We start from the raw sequence: 16,027 nt of genomic DNA, 5'->3' as shown, positions 1-16,027 counted from the left end.
TTCTTTTTTTTTTTTAGGTACAACTACTTTTTTTTCATTGGTAAGCTCACCACTTTTGCTTGGTCATGAAGAATGGTTATTGACTTGGCTCCAAGAAGAAATGGTCAACACCTTTCCACAATATGCATTCATAAGTGGTAAAAATATTATAGACATCTTAGCATTAAACATTAAATTATATTTTATTTTCTCTATTAAAAATAAATTTATTAAATTTTATATATTAAATTAAAAGTAAATTTATTTTTTGTTAAAAATTTTATTCATTTCTACTGTTAAAATTAATCATTGTACATTAGTATAATGTATACATGACATGTTACATGTCATTGTTTAGTTATTCTATCAGCCGCGTTAGATTTTAACAGTACAAATGATCGAATTTTTTAACAGAAATGATCAATTTACTCTTTGATCTAATATGTAAGGAATAATTTATTATATTTTAAGGGGACAAAATATAACTCGATTCTTAATATAGAAACCTCTATAATACTTTTCCCGCATTTAACTAATATTTTTAAGAATATTTACTTGATTTAATACTAAATTATGTTTAGATATTTTTAATTATTTTATTTAAATATTGTATATTAAAATAATAAATGATAAAAATGTCATTGTAGTTTTAAGTAAGTAATTTCTCAATTTAAAAAAATATTTATTGAATTATTTTAATTTAATCCGTAACACTAATTCAACAAGATATACTATAAGATATAAATAAATATTTACTATATAAAAATTATGTTCATCAATTCATTGAATAATGTAGATCGATTTTAAATTCGATTTCTAGATTATTTATTTATTTATTTTAAACAGTGATTTTTAGTTGTTTAATTTAAATTTGTGTATAAAATTATTAAAAACTAAAATATCAATATAATAAAATTTTCTAATTTTAAATAATTTTTACTAAATTAATATTTTTATTTTTATTATTCCATGCACTTTTTATATTATTTATAGGAAATAAATTATATTAAAATATCATATTTAAAACCATAATTTTTAACATCATATTATATATTCATCTATATTTAATATATTCTCCAACTTAATTTAACTTTAATTAAATTACTTAAAATAATTTATTTTTAAATTATAAACAATTATCTTTCATTCTTTTACAAGTTTTAATCATTTTTTCATAAGTTAATATTTTTTATTTTTGTTCAACCAATTTTTAAAAAATAGTAATTTTTACAATTTTTCCATATCGACACATAATTTTGATAATTATTGTATCCTGAACCTCGAATTTTGAACTTGAACTCTAAATCTTAAATATTGAGATTCGTGGTTTGGGTTCTAGATTTAATGTTTAGGGTTTGTGTTTTGAGTTCGGGGTTCAAGGGTTCGAGGTTACTGTGTTCGGGTTCAAGATTTAATATAAAAATTACCAAAATTATTTATCAATGACATGAAAAAAATTATTGAAATGTTATTAAATAATTAAAAATAACTATGAATAATATGATGGTGTGAAGGTTCTATAAAATAATTTATATATAAATAAATGTATAATAATAATTTAATGTCTTTAAAATTTGATAACGTGACAAAACTTTATTGGTGCTTAAAAATATTAAGCTTTAAGATCAATGCAAGTTATTCAGATAAAGAAAAATATTTAAACTGCATCAAACTAAAGTGTTCTAAATTTTAATAATATTAACTTAAAAATAAAAAATTAGGATAAAAATAATAATATTCAGTATTTATAATTTTTAGAGTTTAATTTAATTACAATGAAAAAGTGGTGATTAAAATTTAGACAAAAGACAGAGAAACAATAGGGAGACTAATAAAATAAAAGCATAAAACCGCATTTAATGTCTTTATTTTTTAAAGAGATATCATAGATGCCAACCAACATGGCTGCCACTACCACCACCACAACCACCGCTACCACCGCCGCAGTCATCACCACCTCCCACCAACTAAACCCATAATTAACTGCAAAAAAAGTAAGATTTTTTAAATTATATTTTTCTTTAAAGAAAGGGTAAAAAGACCCCAAGAAAAATATAGGATTTTTTTTGTTGTTGTTGGGTTCTTTAAAGAACTTGACTTGACTGGACTGACCCTTCATTTCCTTTGATTTTATTTTCTGGGTATTTATTTTTATCTTCAAAAGTTCTAGCTTTTGGTGATATTGCAGCAAAACAAAAAAAGAAAAAAAGAAGAAGAAAAATCCTTTTTTTTTAGTCCACAAAAAGAATTTTTTTTTTTTTGTTCTTGGTAAATGTGGGGAGGTCCTGCAGAACCTGCTGATTCTTATTATGCAGTCAGACCTGAATGCACTGATGTTCCTAGAACCAGATTTAAGATCAAGGTTTGTTTGGTTGTTTTTTTTTTTTTGCTTTATTATTGATTCTAATTTGATTGAATTTTAGCCTTAAATGAATTTATCCAATTCATTTGGATCTGATATTGAATTATACATATGCAAAAATGCTGTTATCAAATGTTTTTCTTTAGGCTATGAACTTGATGTAGATTTTTGGTTTTTTCTTATCTTTGATCAATTCATTGTTTATCACTGTTACAATGATTCTTTTGCTGTGCTAGTTTTGTTGTACTTGTGTCCGATACATCTTCGAATATAGCCAAAAAAATGGAGAAATTTGAGTATATTCATGTTTGGGGTATACCCATATCCGACCCTCATCTTGAGTTGAAGATCGGTCCACTGTTTCTCTGGTTCGATCCGTACATCCTTTTCATCATATGGATTGTTTGAGCTTAAATGTGTAATAATTAGGGAGGAAAATAGAAAATTGAGTTGCATAATAGGCAACAAGTATATTGATTGATATTGGTGTTCATATAGAATTATATGGCTAATTATAGAAGTAAATAAACATTATTATGTATGGTATTGCATTATTTGTTTTCATATATTTATATTTAAGACACTGGTAGACGGTGTTTGCAAGTTCAAATTCGAGTCTTAACATTCAGGCACGTGTTGGGTTGACCACTGATACTCGAGTCTGTGTAAATTAGTTGTCAAGTCAATGCTTTTCGTGTTATCTTTATTGTCTTTGTTAATTTTGTAAATGAAGTCGAGTTCGAGTTTTGCATTAATTGTTAATAAAAAGAGGTGCTTTTGATTCGATAAAAGATGCTTTTCTCATTTATTTGCTTGTGCAGCCGGGTAAAACTCTAAGTGCAAGAAAATGGCAAGCTGCATTTTCTCTCGATGGGCATTTGGATATTGGAAAAACTCTACATCGAATCCAACGTGGGGTAAGTTCATGTCATGTTCGAATGATTGTTCTTGGTAGAATAGTTTTCGAGTTTCCGAAGTAATTCATTTGAAATAAACATATATTGAGCTGTGTAAGGCTATATTTATTTTTGTTGGCAAACACAGGGGATTCATCCATCAATTAGAGGAGAAGTTTGGGAGTTTCTACTTGCCTGTTACGATCCCGAGAGCACATTTGATGAAAGGGATCAAATAAGGCAACATAGAAGGTAATAAATTGTTCCCGTCTTGTATCAGTTCTCTGCTGGGCTTGTTCTAAGTGTTGTTTTCTCATTTTTATACCTCAGGGTGCAATATGCTAGATGGAAAAATGAATGTCGTGAAATCTTCCCCGTTATTGGAAGTGGCAGATATATTACAGCACCTGTTATTACTGAAGATGGTCAGCCGATTCAAGACCCTTTTGTACTTTCAGAGATAAATCCAGGCAAGTTACAGGCACTGTTACCCCTTTTTATAATGCTGAAAGTGAAATAAACCCGGAACTCATACATGATCGATAATTCAGGTATGAATGGTAATAATACAGAAATGATGAAGGAGCTAACCCCTCGTGGTCCTTTGGATAAGAAAGCAATCCAGTGGTTGCTTACGTTACATCAAATAGGTTTGTTTGTTGTTTTTCGACTTTAAATGCATGTCTCACTTTGATTCGTTGCTTTCTTCTCTAAGTCATGACCTGTGTTTCTCGTATATACGTTTCTGCTAGGTCTTGATGTCATGCGCACCGACAGGACTTTAGTATTCTATGAGAAACAAGATAATTTGTCGAAACTTTGGGATATTCTCTCTGTTTATGCCTGGATAGATACGGATGTTGGCTATGGACAAGGTTAGTAATTACACGAATATTTCCTTTTTAAAACGATAATTATAGTTTCTATTTGTTGACGGCCTCAATCAATCGAAATTTCTTTTGTACAAAGGGAATAATAAATTTTTTTATCTACATTTGTAATCTAATACTAATTCTGAAAGCTAAATTCAATTATAATGCTGAGCAGGAATGAGTGATCTTTGCTCTCCCATGATTATTCTTCTCGAAGATGAAGCCGATGCATTTTGGTGCTTTGAGCGTCTTATGCGTAGATTGGTACCTTTCCTTTCTTTTTTGGCCTTGTTTATCTTTTTGGCTCTGTTTATCGCAAAACTATGGCAATGTGATGGCTTATTTTTTTTCATATGCACTAGGTCGATTTTCGAGTATCTGACTTAAGTTCGAGCTCCTACTTGATTAAATATGTGTTTAAGCATATCTCTAGAGTTGAGAGCATATCTCTAGAGTTGAGAATTAAGTTCGTTTCTTTTCTTTTTTTAAGTGGAATTGTAACCCCTAACATCTTTATGGTCCTTTCGAGATTCACATATATTGGATGTGACAATTATATCTTTAATTACTGCTTGTGTTCGGGATTGTCTAGTCCGAGAATTTCTACTCAGTTCTACATGCTTTGTATCCAGAATGCTATTTTTCCGTCCTTTGGATTCATTATACTTGCTTGCATATATATATTGATATCCAGAATAAAAAGCGTATTTTAGTATGATTGGTTACATGTTTCGTGATTTACGGTACTCGTTTCTTCGTTTTCCTTTTCTAGTATTTTCTTTCTGTGAACTTTGTAATGAGTTTCTAGTGATATATTTTCCTATTTTCAATCTTAAAGCGAGGAAATTTCAGATGCACTGGGAATTCTGTTGGGGTAGAGAAACAACTTAGTTATTTGGCCGCAGTAACTCAAGTCATTGATCCGAAACTTCATCACCATTTTGGTATGGAATGAAATTTATTTCTTTCATTCTCCGGTGTTCATGCATTGTGCTTTCTTTCTCATTTTGCTTTAAGTATCAATGTTGGACCCATATCCAGAAATGGGTTTGAGGATATGGTTCTCTAAGGATTCTCCAAATATCTGGAAATCTCGGAAAAGATTGAACATTCCTTTGTTGGACACATACTCGTGTTCAATACTTGCACCATAGTCCAGTAACATAGTTCTTCGAACATCTTGGTTGGGACTTATTTGTTTTGTTTCTTATATCGGTTTTACAGAGACACTGGGTGGAGGTGACTATCTCTTTGCTTTCCGGATGCTAATGGTTTTGTTTCGTCGAGAGTTCTCGTTTTGTGATTCATTGTATTTATGGGAGGTATATTCAACACTTACTAATGCTAGCATGACGATTGTTATGAAACACTTAGTTCTTTAATCTATAGGATGACTGGTTTCCGAGGAATATAGCTAAAAGATTGAGATAAAGTACAATCAGTTTGTATTACAGTATTCTTACTTATGTGTCTTGACATTTTTCACAAGAATTCTACTCAAAGTTGCTTTGTATTGCTACCTAAACTTTCTGCAGATGATGTGGGCTCTCGAATATGATCCGGACTTGTTCTCTCTGTATGAAGAACCTGGATCAAATATTACGAAGGCTGTTGGTTCTAATAAAGGGAAACCAAAATCGGGACGTCCATGTGGGAAGTACGAGAGAGAAAATATGAAAATTAAAAGCTCCGATGCCTCCCTCCCGATTTCTGTTTTCCTTGTTGCAAGTGTCTTAAAAGATAAGAGCTCGAAGCTACTACATGAAGCTCGGGGCCTCGATGATGTAGTTAAGGTAAGCTTACATGTTTGTAGCTTTTATTCGGATTGATTACTTGGTGAATAACAACCATAACAGCACCGATATGGGTAAGAGAACCATGGAGGCACCTGTACTAGGAGTCGGATTGCATTTTGCCCCATTTACTCATAAAATGGGCAAATTAGGCCTTGTACATTAGGTCAAAGAGCAGTCAAAAATATTTCATCCATTTTTATTGTTAAAAAACTGGCCCTTGTATGTTAGCATAAAGTACACATAGCACACTACGTTTAACTATCTGGTTATTCTGTCAATCAAGCCGGTTTTTAATAGTAGAAATAGATGAAAATTTTAATAGAAGGGCTAGTTTACTCTTTAATCAATATATAAACATTAATTTGCCCTTTTTTGAGCAAAAGAAAAATGCAGTCTAACTCCTAGTATAAGGACCTCCATGGTAATTTTACCCATCGTTATGCATTGCATCTTCCAAAACCATGAACATTGACAAAAACACGAACATATCAAAATTTATATTAACAGCATTATTATTTATGTTGTCTTAACGCTTTTGCCTCTGTTTTTTTTAATCAGATTCTAAATGACATGACTGGTAATTTGGATGCCAAGAAAGCCTGCACTGGGGCAATGAAACTTCATAAGAAATATTTAAAAAAGGTATTGCTTTTATTTTTTGATTCTCCCATCAATTATTTAGGAGGTTAAATCTCATTATTCGGGATTTGAACTTGGCAACAATTTCCACATTCGAGCTTGTACTTTGTTTTGGTTTTAGTTAGTCCCTAAATTTGGTAAGTGTTCTCACATTGGAGTTCGTTCTTTTCCTTGTCCAAGTTAATTCTTAAACTTGGCAATTATTATGATATTGGGGCCTAAACTAAGGTTTTCAAGGAAATATCAGGGACTAATTTGAACAAAAAATAGTTCAGGCCCCAATATGGGAGTAGTTGTCTAAGTTCATGCCTCAAAAAGTTTTCTTTTAAGTTTTCTATACTCATGTCGGATATATACATCGAGAATCTAAAATGCATTACATGTCAATGTTATCACTAAACGATCCATTCGTGCCTAGCATTCATTTCTAAGATTAGGATCATATGTTCATGCCTATGTCCGAACATATTTCAGACATGTAGAGAATGAAGAGTCTCGATAACATAACTTAAAGTGCACGTAAACATCAATGTCGTGAAATGGTGCATTTCTAAGATTTTTCTTGTTTCATGTTGTGACCACAGGCAAAGAAGACGTAATATTTGGTAAAACAGATGAAATTTTCCAGAACTCAAGTCAAGAAATAATTATTATTTTTATTTTTTTGGTTTATTTTCCGTGTTGTCGCATGCCAATTTCTGTATACGAATCCATTTTGTTGTATTTAATGTATTTGTTTGCTCATTAAAATCTCAGTGAAATACAGAAGAAAACAGTTGCTTATGTATAAATTCTTCATACCCTTTTTCATGAGAAACATCAATGGTGTTTTCATAAAAGCGAAAATATTAGTTAAAAATTATGGTAATTCTAGGTCCAAAACCACCTTGATGATAATATGTATTTTTTCAAAGAAAAATTATTAACAGAGAATTAACAGAAGGATTATAAATTTTAAGAAAAAAAATGAAAGAATCTTTAATAATCCAACTACTAATGCACAACAAGATGAGCTGAAAAGGGAAAAATCAACTATAAAATCTAATACCAATGGTCTCGGCTGCAGTTTTTGATGTTAGCTTCATGAGACTTTATCATTGAATTTGAACCCCTTTTCTTCTGGCACTTCAAATGTATCCCCTTTATCGAACAATCCCGGCACAAATGCTTCAATCGATTCCGGTTTTCATCAACTGCTAATATCAGGTGAGAAAACCGGAAGTTAGATCTCACCACCAACATAATCTAAGGCCACATGAATCTTAAGTTTCAGCATATAGGAGAGCATACCTTGTTTAAAAGGAACACTATCAAGTATCAACTTTCGTCATCAGAACTAGAACTAAAATTTTCCATCCTTCGTTCAGCAATTGCATTAAAAAGCTTCTGATGAGGATCAGGAGAAGTTGGTGCAAGACGAGACTCGGAAGAAGAAGATGATGCATTGGAAGCATGTTTTTTATGTGTTTTAACCGGTTTCCTTGGGGCATTTCTAACTTCTTTGCAAACCTTGTCTAAAATTATCAAAAAGTCGCGTACTATGACGAACAAGCGTAGGCCCTCGTCTTTATGTGCGTTACCATGAAAATAATCACCAGTGCTCTTTACTAATGCCATTATTCTCTTCTCTTCCTCGAGCAATGACGTGACATCAACTTCTGCATTCTGCACAAAACTCTTTAATGCTTCATGGAAACCACTTTGTTCGTTCGTATTTTTCATCTCCGACTTCAAGAAATCTCGTGCTTTTAGGAGTCCATGGCCAAGTTTAGCAACCGTTCCTGTTAAGGTTTCTGCATCGATAGATGCTGCTTTCTTGACATTTTCGAGTTCACTACTTAGATGTGAAACCACCTCAAGACCAAGGTTATGGTAGTGCTCTTCCATATCGGGGGAAACATCCTCAAGAAGAGAACTTTTGTTTTCTCTTGCAGCACGGGCAGCTCTTAAACCTTCTGTACGTATAATTTCTTGGACGACAAAGTGCAATAGTGTGGTCTTACCATCTACTCCTTTGACATCTGATAACTTCAAAAGTGTGTCAAGCTTGAAAGCTTGTGCACCACCACGGAATGTCCCATCATTCATGCGATTTCCGGTTTTAAGAACAGCTTCTAAGAGCTTGAGGAATAAGCGGCTACTTCTGAGTTCCTTGCATGCAATCTGCCGAAATAGCAAAGACACGTTTTTCCATGAATTATAGGACCTAAATATCAATCGTGATTCAAGAAAGTCATCCAAAGTAAAATTAATGACCCACCTCTAATGTTTCAAAGGACTCTCTAGCAAAAGTAACCTCCTCGTAAAGAGAGCACATATAAAGCAGCACTTCCATTCGTTTAAAAGCAAAAGGGATGTCGACCAAAACTTTTAGGAACCGCTCAGCAGGACCGAGTTGAGAAATTTCACCATTGAACATTCTGAGTTTGAGTTCTTCATCCGCCGTTGGGGCCATCTTCAATAATGTTTGAAGGAGTTCAACGGGGAGCTCATTTCCTGATTTAAAAACAACAGGTTAGAATATCATGTTTGAAAAATAAACAAATTATTACTACCCTTTTTTATATTCTTCATCTCTGTTCAGCTGCCCTTTCCAACAATGTATGCCACACATATTCTACGCATATGTTTCTCATAAGCACATATTTGAAAGGACAAAAAAGGATGGGAGGATTCGAAATCACCTTCACGGAGTGCGTCGCAAACTTCTTCTGTGGTCACATTCAATGCCCGCAGAAGGATTGCTAAGTTTTGTGCCTTCTTGGGATCAAGGAGTTGAATGTACTGAGGCACGGATTCCTGTGTAGAAGCATCTTTCTTTTTATCATTTTTGTTCTTGTCAGCAGATGCATAACCGAACAGGGTTTCTATCATCTCCTCATTGAACCTGCAAATATAGTATAAAATGTATCCCACACTGATCCATTGGCGTAGAGAGTAAAAGAGAAAACAAGAGAACTGTTACGTACTGGAATGATCCGGATTTAATCTGATTCCAAACCATCGAATGGTCAGGGTTAGCTGCAACTTTATCCCAGAAAAATGGCTTCAGTTTAGCTTTAGGAGCGTTGATATCGTCCACTGAACCAGACCCCTCGCCAGAGATAGCATTTGCTGTTCGTTGTGGTCCACTTGGTGGTCTAGGCACCTTGGAACCTAAGGGCATTGGTGGAGGTGGCCTAGGAGGACCGATACCGGTACTTGGAGGAGGTGGTGGGCGGGGACCAGGTTTGGCACCTGGAGGCATAGGTGGTGGAGGAGGTCGGGGGGCCATAGTGGCAGAAGCAGGTTTCATAGAGGGTGGTGGTGCAGGAGGACTGGCTCTAATTGGGGCAGCAGGTGGTGGTGGTGGAGGAGAACTAGCTCTAATCGGGGCAGGAGGTTCTGGAGGAAGAGTAGACTTCAAAGGAGGTAATCCAGGTTGGGAAGCACCGACCCTTCCTGGAGGCAATGGTAGCGGTGGAATAGTATCAAAAGATTCAATTGAGGCTTTGTTGGCAGCACCAACACCTCCGAATGATGACTTCCCACCATCAAAGGAGATTTGTTGAGCATTAGATTCAACATAGACATTCCCGTAACTCGAGGTCTTTTTATGTAGGCTTGATTCATTTCCTAATGATTGATGATGTCCTAGCTTCTCTTCTTTATTAGTTCCAAAAGCATATGCATGAGAAGAACCTGGAAAAACAAAATTTGTTTCAATCAAAAACTTCTCAAAAGCTTCTAGAAAACAACAGTGAATGGGGAAAGTACATACCACCGGAGAAATCACTTAAGTTTAAACTGAGAAGGGGCCTCTCATCATTTTGTTTAGATGCCGATCCTCTACGACAGCATAAAATGAAGAACAACACTGCCACAACCGATGTTACTACTGCAGTCACAACACAAGCAATAATAATTGTCCTACTGTTATCATTCCCCTTGTGGCTCGGATCTACGTTGGTTGGACTTGTACTTTCTGGAAGATTATTCGTAGAAGGGAGTGGAGAGGATAAAGATGCTGGACTTTGCAATGAAGCTGGACTCAAATGAGGAAAAAAAGAAGTAGGAGAAGGAGCCGGAGCTATAGATGGGCCTAAGTTCGGGGCAGGGGCTATTGCATTGCTCTGAGTAGCTAAAGTCCTTCTAGGAACATCATGCCAATGAAACAGTGAATCAATATATCGAATGTACCAAGTCTTAAGGCCACAATCTTCTCCGGATACTTGGAATAAAAGATTATTCTTTCTTATGCAGTCAGAAATAGCTTGTTTAAGCTCAGGATGGAGAACATTAATCAAGTACTGACTGTTTTCTTTTGCTAATGAGTAACCTTTTGTAGTAATATCGTTGGTTGTACTGAACGTTTCCCCAAGAAGATATAAGTTCGGATCTCCAAAAGCTTCATTTAAACCATTCAAATCTTGTCTACAACTTATCCACAACAACTCAGCCTGCAAGCAAACAATTGAATAGTCATTTTAAAAAAAATTCTTACAAAGAGAATTTTCACTTATGTTGTTAATAAGCCATGACCAAGAATATTGGGACATGGTTAAGAATAATGCAGAGTGCACCTAATGCATAAGTTCTTTTAAGTAACAATGTACGACAGCCATGCCCAGCAAATATCGGGACATGGGTATGAGATAATGACCCGTATTTGATCCTTTAACTACAAACACTAGCACCCAAGTCCAAGTAACATAGGAATGCACTATCCGTCCATAAATTCAAGCTACCGATTCATGAAAACACTCTCTAAATTGAGCAAATTTTTCAATTCATTAGCACATAATACTCGCATATAGGTACGGTTTTCATTTTCCCCGCTTCTACCCAACATACAAACATGTAATCTGAAAAAATACAACAAAACGATATGGAAATCACTAGAACTACTTTAATACCTGAAACTAATCATTGAAAGATCATTACATGTTAATACAAAGTTTAAAATGCTTGAATTCGATGCTCAAGTATGGTTCCAATGTATTCCCCCAAGGTTCCATTAAACAAACTATCAACCATTTCTACCCTAACAAAAAAAGATTAAAGCATAGTTTTCAATAAAAATATGAACTATCTGTTAATAATAAACAAATGTATAATTACTTTCAGTCCATAAAAACAATATTGGTTCAAGCAAATCAATAAACATTAATGTAAAACACAAAAGCAAAGCAATTAACTTTACCAGATTCTCATCAATCTCTCCAGTTACTGGATCTACTAATTGGTTAAAAAATGCTTCTTCTTCTTCAACCTTACTGTAATCTAAGCTGCAAGTCAATGAAACACAAAGCAGAGCTACCAAAAACCCTAAACAAGTTGTTCTTACAACACCATATATCTTCACCATCATCACAAGCACAAAATGGGTTCTTTTTCATTTCATCAATAACCAAAACCCTCTCCACAGTCAAACCTTAAACCCTTGAAATCTGCTAGGAAAACAAGCAGATTTTGCTAAAGAAACTTAATGAAAGATTGAAACTTGGAATCAGAACAAACAAAACCCAGAATTTATCTTCCTTTACAAAGCCAAAAAAATGGATCAAAAAATAAAAATTTGGAACTAAAAGAAATATATATGTTGAATGAAAAACTTAAAAGGAAGCTCAAAAGAAGAGAAAAATAAAAAAAAGAAGACACAATGAATTTCAAAAAAATTTCTTCTGTAACTTTACCAACTTTTCAATATTAGTAATTGAAAAAACCCCAAGATCTGAACACATGAAAAGGACAAAGATGGGTCCTTTTTATCATAAATGAATCATATACAATCAATGGCAGGCAACTCATTGGAAAGGAAAAAAGAAATATGCATATAAAACTTATACGGCATGTAAAAAAGTTGACCGGGAATTTTTTTTTTTGCCTTTATTATTACAGTAAGGTGACAAAGTACAATTTTTTTAATTATTTTATCAAGGTTAGTTTCTTATTTTGAGATTTTTGAAATTAATTTGAAATTTTTTACTACTTGTTTTAGAAGGATAGATTAGATTTTATTGTTGAAAGAAAAGATTTGATTTTTTTCAAAATTAAAACAAACAAGGTTAGTTTTTTAACCATAAATATATGAAAATATCTTACTCTTAAAGAAAAAATCTCACTTTGTTATGATTTGGATTTTGAATACTTTTTTTTCAAATAAAATGAAATTAAAATAAGGTTCAAATTATTCATTATGATTTTTTCTTACATTTTAAAAGAATATTTAATTTGGATAAAATATTTTTTAAATTTAATCTAAAGACTAAATATCCTTAGAAAAATATGGATTGAATTTTGGTTAAATTAGTTAAATATGTCGAAAAAAACTTTAATTTGACAAACTAGGTTGCTTTTTTCTAAAATTCAGGGAAATAACTCATTTTTTGAGAGAGCTTGTGAAAGTACGCCTAACTGGACGATAGGGGTGTTCAAACTTTGGTTAAAACTGAATTAATCGATTGAACCGATTTAATTCGATTGGAGGTCGGTTAAAAGTTTTGTGAAATTTTAATTAGCGGTTAATTCAGTTTGAAATTAGGTAATTAACCGAATTAACCAAACTTAATAAATAATATTATATATATTATATGTATTAGGCTATTACCAGTTCGGTTAATTTGGTTAATCCGATCAAATAAATATTAAAAATTTATTTTTTATATGTTTTATACTTGTTTTAACAAAAAAATATAAATTTTGGTTAATTCGGTTAATCGACCGAATTAACCAAAATATTTTGGTTCGGTCAATTTTTTTGAAAAAGCGGTTCAATTAACGATTAAATGATTAAAAAGTTCGGTTAATTCGATTAATACTAATTTGATTCAGTTAACCGTTTGAATGCTCCTATTGAACGAGCTTTCCTACTGACATGTCAGGGAAAGCACAACCAACTAAACAATTTTCTTATAATTAAAAAGAAAACACGCCCATCTAGACGCATTTTATACTCTCTTTGAAAACGACTCATTTCCCTAAATTTAAAAAAAAAAATTATCTATTTAGCTAATTAATTTTTTTTCAAAAAATTCAGCTAATTTTTCCTTAAGTTTTATTTTATTTTATAATTTCTAGAAAGAAAGTAATGTTTTGAATTTTTCATAAAAGAAAATGTCAAAGTTGACCCTAATTTCTTAGCACCTTCATAAGACAAATGTACAGCAATTAAGAAAAAACCTTATAAAAAGCAACGCGGCTGTTTTAATATATTTAAATTTAAATTTTAAAATTATTATTTTCACCATTAAGTAATTTCTTTTTATTTTCCTACTTTGGACGCGTTAAGACTTTGTGGGCCTCACCATTTATAAAGGTGGGCTGTATTTCAAAACTGTTTCTCGATTTATAAATAATATTATATTTATTTTATATAAATTAATTTTAATTAATTCTTTTATTATATTAATATTGATTTAAGTGGGCATAGTAATTTAATGATAAATAGGAGTGCTTAAATGGTTGGTTCAGTTATTAATTGAACCGAATTACTATTAATTAAATTGCTCAAATCTAAAAATTTTTAACTTTTAATTGAATTGAATTTTTTTAAATATATTGACGAATCGAATATTTCGATTAATTCGATCGGGTAACCGAATTAATCGAAATTTATATATTTTAATTTTTGGTTAAAATAAATATAAAACATATAAAAATATATTGCTAAGGTTTTCTTTTAACAGTTCAAAAGATAAGTTGTATATAATATATATTATTTATTTCCATTAATATAAAAATAATAGTTACAAAATTCATTTCTAATATAAAAAATATATTATATAAATATATATTATTTATTTCGGTTAATTTAGTTAATTACTCGATTTCAAACTAAATTAACCGAAAATTGAAATTTTAAAAATTATTAACCAATCCCTAGGTAAAATTATATTTTGATCACCCTTAAAACGGATAAAATTTTAATTTAATTCTATAAAAACTATAAAAATATAAACTATTCAAATGGTGAAATTATATTTTTATTATCATAAAATTAAAAATTAAGATTTAATTTTGACACGTTGAAAAAAACTTCTGCCTCCGCGCCTGAACATAGCTCCCCAACCGGCAACGGCCTAATAACTTAGGAAAGAAGAAATGGTAAATAGTAAGGGAGTATTTCTGGTTCTTCGACCTGTGTCTAATGACAAAGCTAAACTTCTTCTTATAATCTCTCGTTTCCGAAAAAGCAAACCATAAGAAAAAGGAAGCAGGGCAGGGATGGAGTGTTAACAAGGTAATAAGACATGTCACTGAACAAGTACAAGTCAAGCATGGATTTAAGATAGATGCACAAATAGAAAACAAGCTGCAGATCAATTCATACCATCACATCATAGTCTCCTTGCTTCCCTTTGTAGTGTACTTTGTGAACTCCATGACTGCCACCAAGAGCACTGTTCACAACGAGGTCAACAGTGTCAGATATAGTCACGACTTAGAAAAGTTCCAAAGAACAACTAGAAACGAGATAGAGCCACCTACTTGTAAACTTGCCATTCATACGGAGGACCATCTTTACATCCTTTGCTGTTTCTATGCTCAAATTTCAGAGCAACCTAAAAGATGGCAAAAATAGTAACAGAACTGATATTAATATAAATAATTATGATCATATGAAACTTCCTATAGGCTTGAGACAGTAAAAGATGGTTTACCTCCATGGCAGCAGAACCGGTTACACGTTCATTTCCACCATTAACACGTCGTCTAACAAACACCTGACCAAATCCACCTTTACCTAGTTTTCTCTTTACCATGAACCTATCCAATTATCCTGACTAAAAGAATGATATTATAATGGTAGGACACAGAGATTACTGGAAAGAGTGTTTTAGGAGAAGGCAGGGAAAATAGGTGGACATTTCTCTCATTCCCTCAAAATTCAACCCTTCCACAGGTGCAATCACATCATTTACATGTTTACTCAATCCTTTTCCATCCTCCCATTTTCCATCTATTGTAACTGTAGAAACTATTTTTTGAAAAACGAAAATTGACTTAAGATTTTGAAAATGAAAACGAATAGAGGAGCCACCAATCCTTTTTGATGAGGTGTGATCGGGTCACCTTAAATTAATCATTTTAATAAAAGTGAAGATTTACTAAAACGATAATTTTTGGTCTACGAAAACCAGAAAATGAGTTCGGGAGTCGGTTTCGCGCGAGAAAGGATTAGCACCCTCGATACGCCCAAAAATTGGTACCTAGTTGATTAATTAGTGTCTTAGTGTCGAAGATTAAAAACTTGAAAGACTTTGAAATACGATCCCTCTTTGTAAAAAAGGCTCAAATATTAAAGACCTTCTCGTCTCGAATTAACAAAACACCATGTCCAGTAAGTTAGTACACGACATCTCGAACTTTGAGAACGAGCTTGCCTTTGTATGTCGAAACCATTTTTTAAAAGGATGTTTGGTCGTTTAGGGTGGACGAGAAAAGTCGAAACCCAGTAAGTTAGGGCACGTTTTCTTGAATTTCCCAAATACCGACTATTGC

At 32.5% G+C, this 16,027-nt stretch overlaps 3 protein-coding genes across 4 annotated transcripts; 1 reads left to right on the top strand and 2 right to left on the bottom strand.

The window, feature by feature from the left end:
• The first annotated feature begins 1,763 nt into the window (after positions 1–1,763).
• LOC108469634 (rab GTPase-activating protein 22-like) lies at positions 1,764–7,361 on the top strand. Of its 2 annotated transcripts, XM_053031489.1 has the most exons (13): positions 1,764–1,973; positions 2,144–2,341; positions 3,163–3,258; positions 3,386–3,489; positions 3,568–3,707; positions 3,789–3,887; positions 3,990–4,112; positions 4,285–4,373; positions 4,948–5,053; positions 5,334–5,431; positions 5,645–5,902; positions 6,464–6,547; positions 7,129–7,361. In XM_053031489.1, the coding sequence occupies exons 2-13, from the start codon at positions 2,252–2,254 to the stop codon at positions 7,141–7,143; spliced, it is 1,302 nt and encodes a 433-aa protein (XP_052887449.1). In that variant the 5' UTR covers positions 1,764–1,973; positions 2,144–2,251; the 3' UTR covers positions 7,144–7,361. The 2 variants fall into 2 exon arrangements, with proteins under 2 accessions (XP_052887449.1, XP_017626075.1); XM_017770586.2 differs by having other exon boundaries at positions 1,764–2,341.
• Positions 7,362–7,477: 116 nt separating this feature from the next.
• LOC108469633 (formin-like protein 5) lies at positions 7,478–12,430 on the bottom strand. Its single transcript, XM_017770584.2, has 7 exons — positions 11,727–12,430; positions 10,305–10,983; positions 9,514–10,225; positions 9,229–9,431; positions 8,805–9,040; positions 7,835–8,707; positions 7,478–7,737 (listed from the first exon to the last, which is right to left on the bottom strand). The coding sequence occupies exons 1-6, from the start codon at positions 11,892–11,894 to the stop codon at positions 7,862–7,864; spliced, it is 2,844 nt and encodes a 947-aa protein (XP_017626073.1). The 5' UTR covers positions 11,895–12,430; the 3' UTR covers positions 7,478–7,737; positions 7,835–7,861.
• Positions 12,431–14,492: 2,062 nt separating this feature from the next.
• On the bottom strand, positions 14,493–15,472 carry LOC128296332 (casein kinase 1-like protein HD16). The gene is made up of 4 exons (XM_053031488.1): positions 15,187–15,472; positions 15,014–15,087; positions 14,856–14,925; positions 14,493–14,611 (listed from the first exon to the last, which is right to left on the bottom strand). The coding sequence occupies exons 1-4, from the start codon at positions 15,286–15,288 to the stop codon at positions 14,537–14,539; spliced, it is 321 nt and encodes a 106-aa protein (XP_052887448.1). The 5' UTR covers positions 15,289–15,472; the 3' UTR covers positions 14,493–14,536.
• Positions 15,473–16,027: the final 555 nt, after the last annotated feature.

The sequence above is a fragment of the Gossypium arboreum genome, chromosome 8 (genome assembly GCF_025698485.1).
Source record: "Gossypium arboreum isolate Shixiya-1 chromosome 8, ASM2569848v2, whole genome shotgun sequence".
Lineage (NCBI taxonomy): Eukaryota > Viridiplantae > Streptophyta > Magnoliopsida > Malvales > Malvaceae > Gossypium > Gossypium arboreum.
This window is presented reverse-complemented; position numbering and strand designations above follow the sequence as displayed.